We start from the raw sequence: 14,299 nt of genomic DNA, 5'->3' as shown, positions 1-14,299 counted from the left end.
CTGGCACTTGCCATGCAGGAGACTTAGCAAGATAATTCTCGGACACAATTGCTTTGGTTATAAATGGTTTCAGATAAAGAAGACAGTATTTGTTGACAGCTGATTTGTGAAATATAGCGCTAGCATGAACAGGCATAGTTGAGTTCGAGTGCTGCCACACTGGCATGCTTTTCAGCTTACATGATGAGGTATGATTCAGTTTCCTGCTTGGATCCTAGTAAAATAGATTTTAATATTTCAAAGGATCTGGTTTTCTTTTATATAAGTAGAGTCACAACTACCAGTTTCTGCTTGGGATTCGCTTGAAGTACACCTGATTCTTGCTGCAGTATTTGGATATTGTATCCCCTGTTAGGGGAATGCAACGTATTTAGAAGCTATTTATTTTAGAGAGTGATTATAACTATGGTTCTGGCTGCATGCCAGCCAAATTGCTGTAGAGAGAGTAAGGCAGCTGGTGTGGAGGCTGTTATAAAGGAGGCTCCAAAAGGTAGCATTGGAGGAGCACAAACTACAGAAAAAACAGTCAGCCTTTTTTTTGTTTGCTCAGAGCCCAGCAGATCAGAAGGCGCTTTTTCAGCCCAGGCAAAGACTAACAGAAGTTATTCTTGAATTAAGGCTAACCAAATCTTATTTCCTTGTCTATACCTATGCTGTGATTCAGTTCCCCATCTGCACAACAGCAACAGCTCTTCCCTTGCCATGTTTTGCACCTCCTAGTGGTTTTACAGTAGCATCAATTAGAAGGATTCTTATATTCAATACATAAGCCATCAGAATATCTTCTTCAGGTAAAGGTCAAGTAGTGTTTCATGCTGAAATACATAGGAGGTTTAGATAATTAATACAAGATAATTAATTGAATGTATTGTCTGTGTCTCTTACCAGAGCTTAGCAGCCCCTGGGGCAGGGTGAGAGGTTTCAGGCAAGGTTTTCCACTCTATGCATCCCATTGATCTTCCTGCTCTGGTGAACACGGCAGTGCTCTCGCAGACCACATGCCAAGGGAATGCAAGTTTCTGCAGCTGTGCTAACTGTAGTCACCATTTGATTTTGGGGCCAGCCTCTAGGCAGAGCGTTTGTCCTTCCCCTAGCTGAAGCTTGATACAAAGAAGCTCTGTTAGAAAATGCTTTAAATGCAGGGCTCTAGATGCGAACAGAAAGGGACACAGAGCCTGATAAAAAGAGATGCCAAGTAGTAAAAGGCAATGTAAAGTAACCAGGCAGTCCAAATGGTGACAAGACCAACTAAGGTGGATATAAGTGTTCCTAGAGATACATAATGTTCTGCTGCAGAACTCCGAGAAGTAAATGGGAAATTGTACCAGTGTAACTTGCTTTAAAGCACACACCCCAACTGAAATGATCTCGTAATGAAAATTGCTGGAATTGGAGAAATGCAGAGGAATTATGTTTTAAACACCAGGTAGTATGGCCATCGTTTGGAGGGAAGAGCCTGGTGCCAGTGCTGGCTGTGGATTGAACCATGAAACCACTTGGAAACCTCTGGCCTTTCATTCCTTCTTTGTCATTAAGCAGATGAAGAGCTGGTTTTCCACTTTCTCTTTATTTTACTCCAAGATAATGAAACATTAACATTTACACTAACACAGGTCATTTCCTGAAGTTTGACCAGAACTGCAGAAGCTGAGGTATTTATTTGGCTTAAAGGAAGGAAGATAAAAACCTTTTTTAGTTTTAAGGTTCTGGGAAGGGACTCAGTGCCTTGTGTTGTTCTCCAACATTTTGTGTGGTCTCCGTCAGATGCCTGGTTTCCCGAAGCCCACATCCCTAGACTACAAGGGGGACGTGAAAATGATGACAGTAGATAGAAGGGATTGATCTGTCTGTTGATGCTGAAGACTGTATTTAGACACGTGGGCAACAGTAAATCGTTAATGTTGGTGCTGAAGAGCTGGCAGTGATAGAAGTGCTTCAGAGGTCTCTGGGCAGGGTGAGATCACCTCTTGAAACAGAGTGAAAAGACATGGGTGTTCTGTTATACTTAATGTTTGGGCATCAGAACACCTTTTCTGAAAACCTCCTCCTGGAAGAGAGAGGTGTCTCTTCAGTTGTAAAGGTCAGGAAAGGAGCACAGCAGGGTGGTACCTCAGCTGGTGCAGCCACGGAAGCTCAGCAGGTTGTTCTGGTTTTGTTCCCTAGCTTTCAAGGCAGCTGTTCTGATCCAAAGGTGGTATCGGCGCTACGTTGCTCGCCTGGAAATGCGCCGACGGTGCACTTGGAGAATCTTTCAATCCATTGAGTATGCCTGTGAGCAGGATCAGATCAAGGTAAGGTGCCAAGGAAAGGAGTATGTAGGGAAAATCCTCTCTCCATGAGTATGAGCCAATGGCAAACTTTTTTTTTTTAAGGCAGGAACAGGCAGCTTCTTCCTGTGTGAGTGTGCAAAGCAGCTAAAGGTGAATGGAGCAGTCTAGGGAGGAAAGAACATCTTATATTAAGGAAAGGGAGTAATCTCCACGTGCCAAGAATTTTACAACTTTGTATTAAATGTAGAGGGGTTTGTTATTTGTGGATATGGAATTTTATTTGTTTGGATTTTGGTTTTTATTTACTAAACTCTGTCTCCTATGGAACTTATTCTCTCTTCCCTCTTAGAGAACGTTCCTGGCCTGCCATTATTAGTCATTCTGGTAGGCAGGGCCCCTTCTCTGAATTCTCAGCCAAGAGGATGCTGGCTGTGCCACTTGTTTCCGGCTGCTGGCTGGTAGCCCTGCAAGTGCTTCAGGGCTGAGTTTCCCGTCTCCTTTTTACCTACAGATTTCCCACCTGGTTGTGTGATATAACCCTAAGAAATGAGTCTTGAAACAAAGCCCTAAGGAGCATTTAAAATCATAAGCCCTTTCCTGAGTCTGAATACAACAGCCAATCCTCATCGGATTGCTTTAACTTTGCTTAATATTCTCTTCTATCGCTGTCTTTCTGCCAAGCAGGGAGAGGGCTTAGGGGTGTTCTTCCATGTGTATGGCTGAAGGGAAAGCTACTACTTCTACTTCATTATAAGAAAAACAATACAGAACAGGCATAGCTTGATTTGTTGTGCATGCCAGACAATATGAGAAGGGCAAGGATGATACTCGCAAAAAGAAGACGATGTTAACTTGCCACTCTGCAGAATTTCCAGTGAGCGCTGGGGATATTCCAGAGTGAATGATGATGAGCTTTACTCTCTTCTTGCAGCTTCACAACTTCTTCAGTTACCTCATGGACAACTTCACACCAAGCAGCAGTAAAGAAAGTAAGTTTGTATGTGCCTTTTAGAGATGGGGCACCAGCAGCTCAGAAGGCTGCACCCTGTATTTGTTGTCCAGTCCTGGCCCTTCGGAAGAGCAAGGGTGGGGGGGGGGGGGAGAGAGGGGGGAAGGTGGGCAAGGCATCAGGAAATTGCATAGAGTGAATTACATGGAGGCTGTCAGAGCTGTGCAAGGGATGTGGAGCAATTCCTACTCCTTAGGAGCTGGAAGGGGGAATAAAACCTCAGTATGTTTTCTAAGAACAGTATTAGAAATCTGCCTTCTTTAAGTGATCCCTGGTAGTCAGCGCCTCGTAGAATCCATGTCTGAAGGTGCAGAGAATCTATATGTAGGGAACTGTGCTCCAGAATATCAACGTTACTTATATTTAGTCTCTCATTGTCTGGGGAAAGAAGTGCTGTTGCAGCCAGTACAGTATCTTTCTGAATCTGCAGTGAGCATTACATCTTATTTCCTGGTGCTGGGAACTTGCTAATGAACTTATGTCTGAAATCTGATGGTGACATGTCAGAGTTTGCTATTTACATTGATGACCATAACCTGCTGAAGCACTCACTCCTTCCTTTCAAGCTGGCACCTTTTTCTCTCATAGCCACCCAATATATTTTAAAGCAAAGACCTGTCAAGGAAGGGGCGTATTTTTTTCAGTGTCTATACAAAATGGTGCAATAATGCCCCATTGCTTGAGATGGGCTGTGCCATCTTATGGCAATGAAAGAAAAAAACCCAACATATTTATACAAATTTGAGACAATACTGAGCATGTGAGTGGGCGCAGGCATAGAAAAACAGTGTGACATGAAACGGTTCATTATACAGTTGTGCTTGTCACTGAAAATAACACTTCACATAACCATGGCAACCAGCACCCACGTTTTTGTAGAAACTGGTGTAGCTGCCAGCATTGTTTGATGCATAGCACACTGTCTGAACCTTGACCCTCTAGCCCCTTCCTCGCTGCAAATTCTGTAGTGGTGTCAGACCAGGAGCTAGCCTCTGCTGCTGCACTAGCCTGAGCAACAGCTCGTCTTTATCAAAATACAAAAATGGTGTATTAAGCCCAATTAACCTTTCCTCATCTCTTTGTTTTTAAATAAACAACCAAACCAACCAATCTGCCATCCAGGGGATTTTATCAGTCGCATGTTCATAAGTGGAGAAAGCTTCAAAGAGGCAGAGCTGGAGAAGTACTGTGACTACGAATCCCTGGAGGTGCCAGACTCCTATACTGGACCCCATCTCTCTTTCCCACTCCTTCCTGACCATGCGACTGCCTTGCTGGAAGCTTTCAAACAAAAACAAGTAAGGATGCTGACAGGAACCACGCTTCCCCTTTTTGCATACAGAGGTGTGGGAAAGCTAATTTGTGTTTGAACTGCCCAGCAGCTAAGCTAATTTGAACATGAGCAGCTGGCAGGCAGTTAATCCAAGGGGTAGAAATGATCTGTTAGGTATTTTGCAGTGCAGCTTTTCCTTTTAGAAAATGCAGTTCTAACAAACTGCAAAATCTTTGTAGGTATGTGCCAGTATTCACCTTTAGCTCCATTTTAAAGGAAAAAAAAACCCCACAGTAGTTCATGTTGAAACATTTTCTCATTTTTTTTGTTGCAATGCTTTTATTTGTAAAAATGTATAGGATGGCTCAGCTGGAAAGAATTGATAAAAATTGTTTTTGCCATGAATATTTGATTCATGGGGAAAAAAGTATACTTGAAATGGGAAAAGAAAAAAAAAGTCTAAAACTGTGGGGGGTTTTTGTTTGTTTTTTGTTTGTTTTACAAAGAAATCCAGTACCAATTCAGCAATCGTAACAAGAGAAATCCTTGTATAATTGCAGTGTTCTGCTTCCATCCCTCAGACAATGTGCTTAACAGCAAAATGTGTCAAAGCCTCCCGTACCCAAACAGAACAAGACTTCTAAAACATAGTGTCTAAAGCCTGTTAAATGCTTTTTCAATGGCCTCGAGCAAACATACTTGTGCAGATCACATGGCAGCTCAAAACCTGGCTTAATATGGGAAAAGCAAAGAAAAATGTAGAAGATAGCAGCCTCTTACCTGTGATACCGGTCTGGAATTTCTGCTGCTCCAGGGGATGGTGCTGCCTGGTGGATAGCATCTACCACAGGGTGTGAGGGCTTTTGGGTGTTGCTGCCACCTTTGCTGATGCCAAGGTGGAGCTGCTTTTGCTTGGTATTTGTGTTGTCTTGTTTGCAAGCTGTGACTGTTGTCACAGTGAAAATTGCATGAGTGTCCTATTAAGGCCATTGCAGAGGGCCCTTGGGGCCTTTGGAGACAGCTGTGTTGCTGCTTGGAAGTCACTGATTTCCTGCTTTAATTCCTTCGCTTTCTCCTAGTAGCAGCTCCACGCTCGCTATGTCTTAAACCTTCTACATGAGACCAGGAAGCACCTCAAGCAGTTGCCAAACATCAGTCATGTCTCCACCTGCTATAGTGAGGAGGTCACTGTGTGTGGTACGTCTGAGTGGGAAAGCACCGTGCAGTCTTTGGGGAAGAATTCTTAGGTGGAAGGAATGGAAAACATACAAACTGGTACTATGTGACTATGGAACATAAATGCAGTTTGCGTGTAAAATGTGTGTTGCATTGAGAGGCAGCTGGAGCTTTCTCTAAACCATCTCGGTTTACCCTACTCTGCTGTATTTGATCTGCAGCTTAGACTTGCCTGAATCTTGTAGGCAGCAAGTCTCCGTTATGGCCTGGTTTCAGCTTGGGTTGGAACAGGAACCTTGAACCTTATGCTAAACCTTGAACTTCCTACGGTATTTTAGTGGGCATTCATTTATAGAGGAGATACTTTATAGGAAGTTATTTATTTGTCTGTTTTTCAGTTAAAGGTAAACACATTGTGACTTGTCTTTTTGTGCCTGTTAGGAGACTTGCATGGCCAGCTGGATGACTTGTTCCTCATATTTTATAAGGTAAGCACCTTGCTTGCTGAGAAGCATTTGCAAACTGGGCCCTTAAGGTGTAATTCTCCAGGTCAATTTAAATGGCTTTACAAAGCTAAAGCTTATTCCTTCACTGACTTTTAAATCTGTGAGAACTGTTGGGATATACACGTACATTTGGGAAGAGCCAGTGAACATTTTGTCCTAATACCAATGGCACCGCCTTCTGACTCCCTGTTTTCACTTTTCAGTGTGTTTGCCACTGGAAGACTAGAGGATAAAAATAAGTTAGATCTATTCTGTAAGGTAACTTGGGGTAGGAGTGAGAGGGTGTGCAGCTGGTGGGAAGGTATATGAAGGTCATGGGGAAACCTCTCTTGTAACATAATACATGTCCTTACTTTTACAGAATGGCCTTCCTTCTCCTTCCAAGTCCTATGTGTTCAATGGGGACTTTGTAGATCGGGGCAAACAGTCCCTCGAGATCCTCATCATCCTCTTTACCTTCCTCTTGATATATCCAAAAGAGGTTCATCTCAACCGTGGGAACCATGAAGACCACATGGTCAACTTACGGTATGGGTTCCTTGTGGGGCTGATGACAATGTCAAGGGTGTCACTACAAAATCTTACTCAACTTCTGTTCTCTTGTTCCTTTAGGTATGGTTTCACCAAGGAAGTCATGCAGAAATACAAGGTAGGCATGTGTTCATGTCTTCTGCAGCACGTGAGATGTGGACTTTGGAGGCCTGATGCTTCAACTTTTCCTTTCTGCCTTGTCCTCCTAGTTGCATGGGAAGAAAATCTTGAAGATGATTCAGAATGTCTTCTGCTGGTTACCTCTGGCCACCCTGATTGATCAGAAAGTCCTTGTTATACATGGGGGCGTCTCTAATACTACTGATCTGGACATGCTTGAGAAAATTCAAAGGAACAAAGTAGGTTTTATTTCCTGGATGTTGCAAGAGAAATCTGTGTTGCTGATTTGTGGTTGGAGAGCTTACACCTATGTGTCAGCTTGGCTGTTGACAAGAGAAAGGGAAAGGATGGTCTTCGTAGTCAAAAAGTATGTTTGGATATGGTCTTGGAGGGCATCGATTTCATTTAATAGGGTGTGTGCAGGAGATGTGAAGGGACAAAGTGTTGTTGACCTCTGGAAGCTGAGAGTATCATAGCCAGGTAAATGGTGGACAATTACATAGTTACATGGGTGTGCTGGTGTTGACAGTAATAACACAGCAGTGACAGGATCCTGTCATCCCATTGTTCATTAGCCTTTTTTTTTTTTTCTCTTTCTGAACACTATTTCCAGAGGGATTGTGAGAAGTCATTTAATTTATCTGTGCTAAACATGCTAGTTGAGAAAATGCTACTTCCCTTGTCTAAATATAATGACAAGAACTTGCATTAGTCATTAGTCTTTCCCTCATTCTTCTGCCTTGTTCCAAGTGCAGATTAACTCCATGCAATCTATCTTTTGTGAGATGTCCAGGCAGCATAAAGTCAATGAAGAAGAGATGAATCTGTATTTAGGCTGCGTTTGTGGCCCCAGCTATAAACCAAGAATGATACATCTGAGCAAGTGGCACTAATAACCTCCTATAATTAATCTCCATTTCATAGCAGCAAAATTAATTGAGGCTTAGTGGCCTGGGTCACTTGACAGATTTCTGCTCGAAGATGTTAGAGCTAGAGATCCAGCTTTCCAAGCCATTTAACTATCTGTGCTTTCTCTCTTCCTCTTACAGTTTATTTCTGTACTGAGAGCGAAGAAAAGAAAAGAGTTAAACAGAAATGTGGAAATAAAGGAGATAAATGGGGAGAGCCAAGCAGAGCCTGATTCAGCAGGGAACGAGACAATGTCCAGCTTACCCTCACAGCCCCGACCAGCCCAGGCTCCCAGCATGGCCAACAGGGTGGAGTTCTCCAGGTGGGTTCGGCAGACAGTGCAGGAGCAAATCGAGTGGTGCCGCAAGTTGGTGGACATCAGTGATTCGGAGGAGGAGGAGCTCACTTGCTCCAGTTTGGTCTCCTTAACAGATTTGGATGGGCCATGCTGGACTCGACAAGAGGAGTGGAAGCAGGTGAGTGGTATAAACAGGGCTCTGCTTTTTGTGCCCTCCGCAGCTTTGTTCTCTGTTCCTTTGAGGAATCTTGCAATAAAATGTGTGGGTCAATGCACAGACCTCTTTGCAAAGAGATTTTGCTGCTCTGCAAAGTGGAGTTAAGGAGCAAGTCAGTGCTGAAGTGCCGTCAGAGAAGCTAATGGATTTTCTGCTGTTTTTTGACCAACTGCTCTGTTCTCTGCTCACTGGGGACATTTTGGTAGATAGTTGTACTATGTCCAGCCCATTCAGTGGCATAAATCACTAGCAAGTGAAGAGCTGTGCATGAGATTCCTGTAGAAGAATGCAGACTGTGTGACTGGTGCTAGCTGCTGTTCTGCCACTGCCTTTCTCCTAGCCTTGCACATCAGCCTCTTCACACTGGGTTTTTGGCTGTCTGCACTCCAGGCTCTGTTCCAACATTTGTCCCCAGCACACCACTCCCCTGTTGTAGAAATGAAACTGTTCAGGCACAGGGTGAGGTGACAGGTTTTTGTGATTCACTGCAGGGGAGATAAATGATAGGCAAGACTGACGATAGAGCCCAGTGCTTATATCACTTGCAGTGTGTGCATGTGATATTTGAGGTCAACGCTGTAGCTAATGACTGAGCATGTTGTTTGCTGACAAAGGAGTTGTGATCTTGAATACTAAGAACAGACTGATCCTCTGGTTTTATCCAAGCTGTACAGTGAGTAGGTTGCTCTCAGAGCCTGGGAACTGGATTTACACTTTCTGTTGAACCAGACTGTTTGGGAGACTCTTCTGTGTGCTATGAAACCGTTGTTCCTCACCACACATCACATATGATATCCTGGCATTACACACCTTATCAGCGTAAAGCTGTATATTGAGGTCAGGGTTAAAGAGATTAAACTTTAATCCACGTAGTGGTCACTGAGTCAGCACTTAGAGTAGTGGAGGCTGCTGAACATCCAGACTGGTGTGCAAAGGAGTTTAGTACTAAGCCCATTCTTGGTCTGGAGATCTGCTGGGTGTACTTGCCCTGGGACGTGTTTTGGGCTGCAGGAAGACAGAAAAGTCTCTTTGAAATCCAGCAAGAGCAAAGGGAAAGCTTGTATCAGACCTAATTCACAGACCCCTCTCTTCCTCAGGCACTTCGGGTGTGGCTGGGCTAACAGTATCATCACTTCTGTGGTGGCTCAGGGCTGTGACAGTCCTGCAGGGCAATATGAAGATTCAGCTGTGATTCAGGAAACATCTCTGCACTATGGTAGCAGCAGCAGTCCCAGCAGGGATGCAGAGATGGTGCTGAATTTGCTTAGTAACTGTCAACATCATTCAGCGAACTGTTCTGATTAATTCAGATTTTAGACATTCTCTGGAGTGACCCCATGCCTCAGGAGGGCTGCAGAGAAAATACGGTGCGAGGCGGCGGCTGCTACTTTGGGCCTGATGTGACGGGGAAGATCCTTGAGAAGTACAACCTGCAGTTTCTCATCCGCTCCCATGAGTGCAAGCAAGACGGCTATGAGTTCTGTCACAACCGGAAGGTCGGTGAGGGGGTGGTGGAAGGATGCTTGGGTTTCCATCCTGCCGTTGTCTCTGCTCTTTATTTCTTCCAGTGTTTGTAGGTTGTTGGTGTTGTTCAAGTATATATAAAATTGTTGAGCAGCCATATCAGGAGTTACTCAGCTCCCAGCTGAGTACTTAGATTGGGGTACTCTGAGACAGTTTCTCTTTTGACTGTTACACAGTCAAAGCACATTCCCTGTGTTGTAAGTGAGAAAAGAGCTGAATTCATTTGTGCCATTGCCTGCACTTAAAGCAGCTGTTTCTGAAGATTAAATACAAAAGAAGTGTTAATAAGCTGCTGCCGCAAAGTTTTGCTCTCTGAAGTCTCAGGGTGACTTCAGCAGCCTCAGCTGAACGGCAGTGGAAGGTGGGAATTTGCTGGGAAAGTGCAGAGAAACCACAGAAGCCCAGCATGTGGCCAGGTCGATGCAAGGCTGGTACCATTCCCAGGGAGCGCTCACCTCACTCTTTGCTTTCAATGTGAAACATGTTTCATCATCTGTTGACTTCAGACAGGATTAATGCATGTATGTATAACAGAGGATATACATTCTGACTGTAAATACCTTTCTTTAGGTACTGACCATATTTTCAGCCTCAAACTATTATGAGATTGGCAGCAACAGGGGAGCCTACGTGAAGCTGGGGCCAGACCTGGTGCCCCATTTTGTTCAGTACCAAGCGAACAAGACAGCCCACACCCTCACCATGACCCAAAGGCAAGGCTTTTGTTTATGAGAATTCACCAAGTCAAAATTCCCAAAGGGAAAACTCTGGGAGCTTTGAGAAAGTTTGGCTCCAAAGCTGAACTTACATAGCTTCATGTTCTAAACCATAGCTCTAAGGGAGAGCTCGAGCTTTGTGTAGAAGTTACCAACAGAGGTTCACAAGGGACAAGGAGGATGCAATTGAGGGAGCATTACAAGGTCAAAACAGGTCTTTTTGTTATTGGCTGCTGGTTTTCCAGCTTTTCTTTCCAATGTCATGTTTTAACCCTTCCTGAAGTTCCTTTCCACTTTGTTACTTTACAAAATTGCACAGCTGTTAAAAGTATACATGAGTGGTAGAACAACTGAAACAAAAACACGTAAACAAAAACAGGTGAACACCAACTGTGGAAGTTTGCTAGGATGGGTTGTTTTTCCCTGGACTTGAACTAATTGCTGACAGCTTATATAGGCAAGGGCAGTGCTTTCTGTGCTTTGGCAGGGATTTACTGCATCAGCTGTGGGAAATGCTGCTCAAGGTATGCAGCGCCTTGTCATGGGCACTGCAGAGAAGCAGTAGCTGTGTGAAGGTGTGAGCAATCCATGGACATGCCAGTGGACTGGGATGTGCAGCTTCCCTTGCACTTCATGGCATGTCCTTAAGATGCTTCTCTCTTTTCTGCATGCTTCAGAATCAGCAGAGTAGAGGAGTCAGCCTTCCGAGCCCTGCGGGAAAAGCTGTTTGCTCACACCTCGGCCCTCATCAGTGCATTCAAGGTGTACGATAAAGACAATACAGGTAAATCTGAGCCATGAGACACTGTGTTAATTCTCTGGTGGGATGGAGTGGAAGAGGTTAAGGCGAGTGCATGTCTGGTTGGGAGATTCCTCACTGACAGCTGTCAGTGGCTGTCACAGGTAGGAGGCTGTGTCAGACCTTGCCACAGTGTTGGTCCCATTTGCTGTTATTCTGTCTCTCTTCTGCTTTAATGCCTTATTGTAATAAGGGGGTGCTGGAAGAGAAGCAAGAGGTGATGAGCCTAATGTGTAGCAGTTCAAACTTGGTGCAAGGAGAACCCTTTGCAACAGGAGTACTGAGAAAGCACTAGAAAAAATGACCTGGAACACATTTGTCACTTGGCTGAATGGTCTGGAGCCTCTGCAATCCTGGAGTCTAAAATCTCTTTGAAGTGGAAATTGAGGGATGCCCTCTGTGCCAGCTACCTCTGTCAGAGTCTTAAGGAGAGAGCTGTGAGTTCATAATCCTCAGGCTGCTTTTGTACCAGCCAGAAGAGTCAGCTAAGCTGAGAGAATCTGTCTGTAGGTGCCTTGGGGGAAACAGGGACACAGCAGTCAGCAGAACAGCTTCTCTGTGGGTATTCCTTCCCGGGCTGTGAAATTGTTCCCAGAAGTACAGTTTAATTGATAGAGCAGCTGCTGAACTGGGAGCTTTTCTATGTTCCTGGGTCACCGAGAAACTACTCATGTAATTGCACAGGCCACAAGCTGCAGGAAAGGATTGGATGCAGGCCACAGATTTGTGATGAAATACTCAAAGTTCACGGTGCTCAGAGGTTTGCAGCTCCACAGCCCTAATTCGTTGCAGTAGTCAAGAGCTTGCTGAGGCTGGAGGGGAAGCAGAAAGCACTTGTACTGTGCAGTGGCTGCTGTAGGCAGATTTCTGTACAGCTGTGTAAGGCCTTTACATGAACTGAAGGGCTCACAGGTGCCATGGAGAAATGGAGCTGTCTCTGTCAGCAACGCAGTAGACTGGGTATGCATGCTGTTGTAGATTTTTTGCTTTGGTGGCAGGGAGAGCATTAAATGCTTTTGCTGTGTTACTGTTCTATGACCCTACTAGCTAGCAGGGCACCTTGAGAGTTTTCTTTGGTGCCACCTGTGTTGCAATTTGGCATAACAGATCTCCTGGGGTTGGTTTCTAGTCTGGCCCTATATAGCACCTGGGGGTGACAGTCTTTACGTGTTTTCAGCCACTGGTCTCATGGCTTTCCCTTTTCCCTACAGGAAGGATCACGCTGAGCAACTGGGCAACGGCCGTGGAGTCAGTCTTGCGCCTGGGATTGCCGTGGCGGATGTTGAGACCACAGCTGGTGCGCAGCACGGCAGATGGCATGCTGGAGTACAAGTCCTGGCTTGATGATTTGGCCATGGAGCAGAGGAGCCAAGAGGTAAGGGTTCACCCCCTTCTGTCAAAGCAGAGCAGATCACAAGATCTCAGCACATCGGGCCAAGTATGGCAGGAAAGGTCAGGAGAGTGGATAGTCGCTGTATAATCCAAAAGCACAATGAAGTCAACAAAGCACTTGCATGAATCTGAGTATTCTAGAGGTGCTCGTTCCATTGTAGAAATGGGTGATAAATACGAGATAAAAGCCTAGAGCTAGTTTTGGATACAGGTTTTTGAATGGGAAAACTGTACTCCAGTCTATGACTCACAGCTTTCCTGATTGCACTCAGCAGAAACAACTGCAGTGGTTATAGCTTGAGTCCATTTCTCCTCTGTTGGCCTGGGAAAGTTGTCCATTTGGAAGTGAGAAGTTGCTAGTGTGCTTTAATTCAGAGTTGCACAGAGGGCTGAGGCATCACAAACTCATTTCATGATGTATCCACAATGCAAAGTGCACTGCTGGCAAACTCCCAAGAGCCATACACATTTTTAATTATGGGAAGATTTGCAGCAAGTGCTCAGAGCAGAAGCCCAGAGCTATTGAAAAGGAGCATGACAATATATTGTCTTTCAGCACATCCAGTCGAGCTTGCTGGAAGTTATCTATCGAAACAGATCCAACCTGGAGACCATATTCAGGATCATAGACAGAGATCATTCAGGTAAGGAGGCATACGAGGCGCGTTGGTCACTGCGTTACATTCCATTCTACTTTCAGTCTTCCTTTATTATCTAGTAAAGCATTTTGATTTAATGGTAAAGGGTGTGTATCTTCTTCCTTCCTACATCAGGGTTACTGCCTCAAGAGCTTCTATATCGTCAATGCACATGTCCACAAATGAGGCATTTCAAAGGAACTGTGCAGCTGAGGCAGGGAATTAAGAATCTTTCTTTTTTTCTGGAGGAGTTCAGCAGAAAAAGAAAGGTTATGAGAGCAATGATAATAATGCAGCGTCTTTGGACTCTGAGAGTTATCTGCTCACGAGCAGTTATCTCCACCAAATCACCTTGGGAAAGAGAACAGACAAGTCTTTCTCTTGTTCTCACACATTGTTTTATGTCTCTTTGCCACTTTTATTTTGTATTTTATCCATTGTTCTCTATGCTAGGAACTTCAGTTGCAGCATCTGACAGTCACTTCCTTCCTCTAGGGTGGCAGGTAGTGATTCTGAGCAGGTGCTGGCAGCCTTGTGCTCAGGTAGCTGTGCCTTCCTGCCTCACAGGTCTCATCTCATTTGAGGAGTTCCACCAAACCTGGAAGCTGTTCAGCTCTCACATGAACATTGAGCTCACAGACGATGGCATCAATGACTTAGTTCGCAGCATTGATTTCAATAAAGATGGAAACATTGACTTCAACGAGTTCCTAGAAGCCTTCCGCCTTGTCAAACAGTCCCAGTAGTGAGAACCCAGGGCGGATCATCACATCCAATGCCTTGTCTGCAAAGCCAGAAGGACTGCTGTCTACCTAACTGCAGAGCATGCCCACAGCTACAAAACAGGGAAAGGGAAAGCAGGTTCCTGGTGCTCTTCATCGAAGGCAGGGGCCACCCAGCCAACATCTGTGATCCATTTGG

General features: G+C 44.7%; 1 protein-coding gene and 1 long non-coding RNA gene across 4 annotated transcripts in view; one reads left to right on the top strand and one right to left on the bottom strand.

Annotated features, from left to right (window-relative positions):
- Positions 1-2,165, bottom strand: part of LOC112532331 — a 25,345-nt gene extending 23,180 nt beyond the window's left edge. The window contains exon 1 of the long non-coding RNA XR_003074922.3: positions 886-2,165. This is a non-coding gene — a long non-coding RNA (uncharacterized LOC112532331). The remainder of the gene's footprint in view (positions 1-885) is intronic.
- PPEF2 (protein phosphatase with EF-hand domain 2) overlaps positions 1-14,299 on the top strand; it is a 21,923-nt gene extending 7,624 nt beyond the window's left edge. For 2 of the 3 annotated variants that reach the window (XM_040699725.1, XM_046940806.1), the window contains 14 exons: positions 2,164-2,291; positions 3,202-3,259; positions 4,402-4,577; positions 5,635-5,749; positions 6,170-6,216; positions 6,596-6,883; positions 6,975-7,124; positions 7,935-8,270; positions 9,620-9,805; positions 10,404-10,546; positions 11,227-11,333; positions 12,560-12,723; positions 13,297-13,384; positions 13,946-14,299. In XM_040699725.1, coding sequence (XP_040555659.1) covers positions 2,164-2,291; positions 3,202-3,259; positions 4,402-4,577; positions 5,635-5,749; positions 6,170-6,216; positions 6,596-6,883; positions 6,975-7,124; positions 7,935-8,270; positions 9,620-9,805; positions 10,404-10,546; positions 11,227-11,333; positions 12,560-12,723; positions 13,297-13,384; positions 13,946-14,124 — 2,165 coding nt within the window. In that variant the 3' untranslated portion in view covers positions 14,125-14,299. The remainder of the gene's footprint in view (positions 1-2,163; positions 2,292-3,201; positions 3,260-4,401; positions 4,578-5,634; positions 5,750-6,169; positions 6,217-6,595; positions 6,884-6,974; positions 7,125-7,934; positions 8,271-9,619; positions 9,806-10,403; positions 10,547-11,226; positions 11,334-12,559; positions 12,724-13,296; positions 13,385-13,945) is intronic. The other variant, XM_015276422.3, reaches the window with a different exon arrangement.

This window comes from Gallus gallus, chromosome 4, assembly GCF_016699485.2.
Source record: "Gallus gallus isolate bGalGal1 chromosome 4, bGalGal1.mat.broiler.GRCg7b, whole genome shotgun sequence".
Lineage (NCBI taxonomy): Eukaryota > Metazoa > Chordata > Aves > Galliformes > Phasianidae > Gallus > Gallus gallus.
Note: the sequence above shows the minus strand (reverse complement) of the source record. Positions and strands in the feature narration are given on the sequence as shown.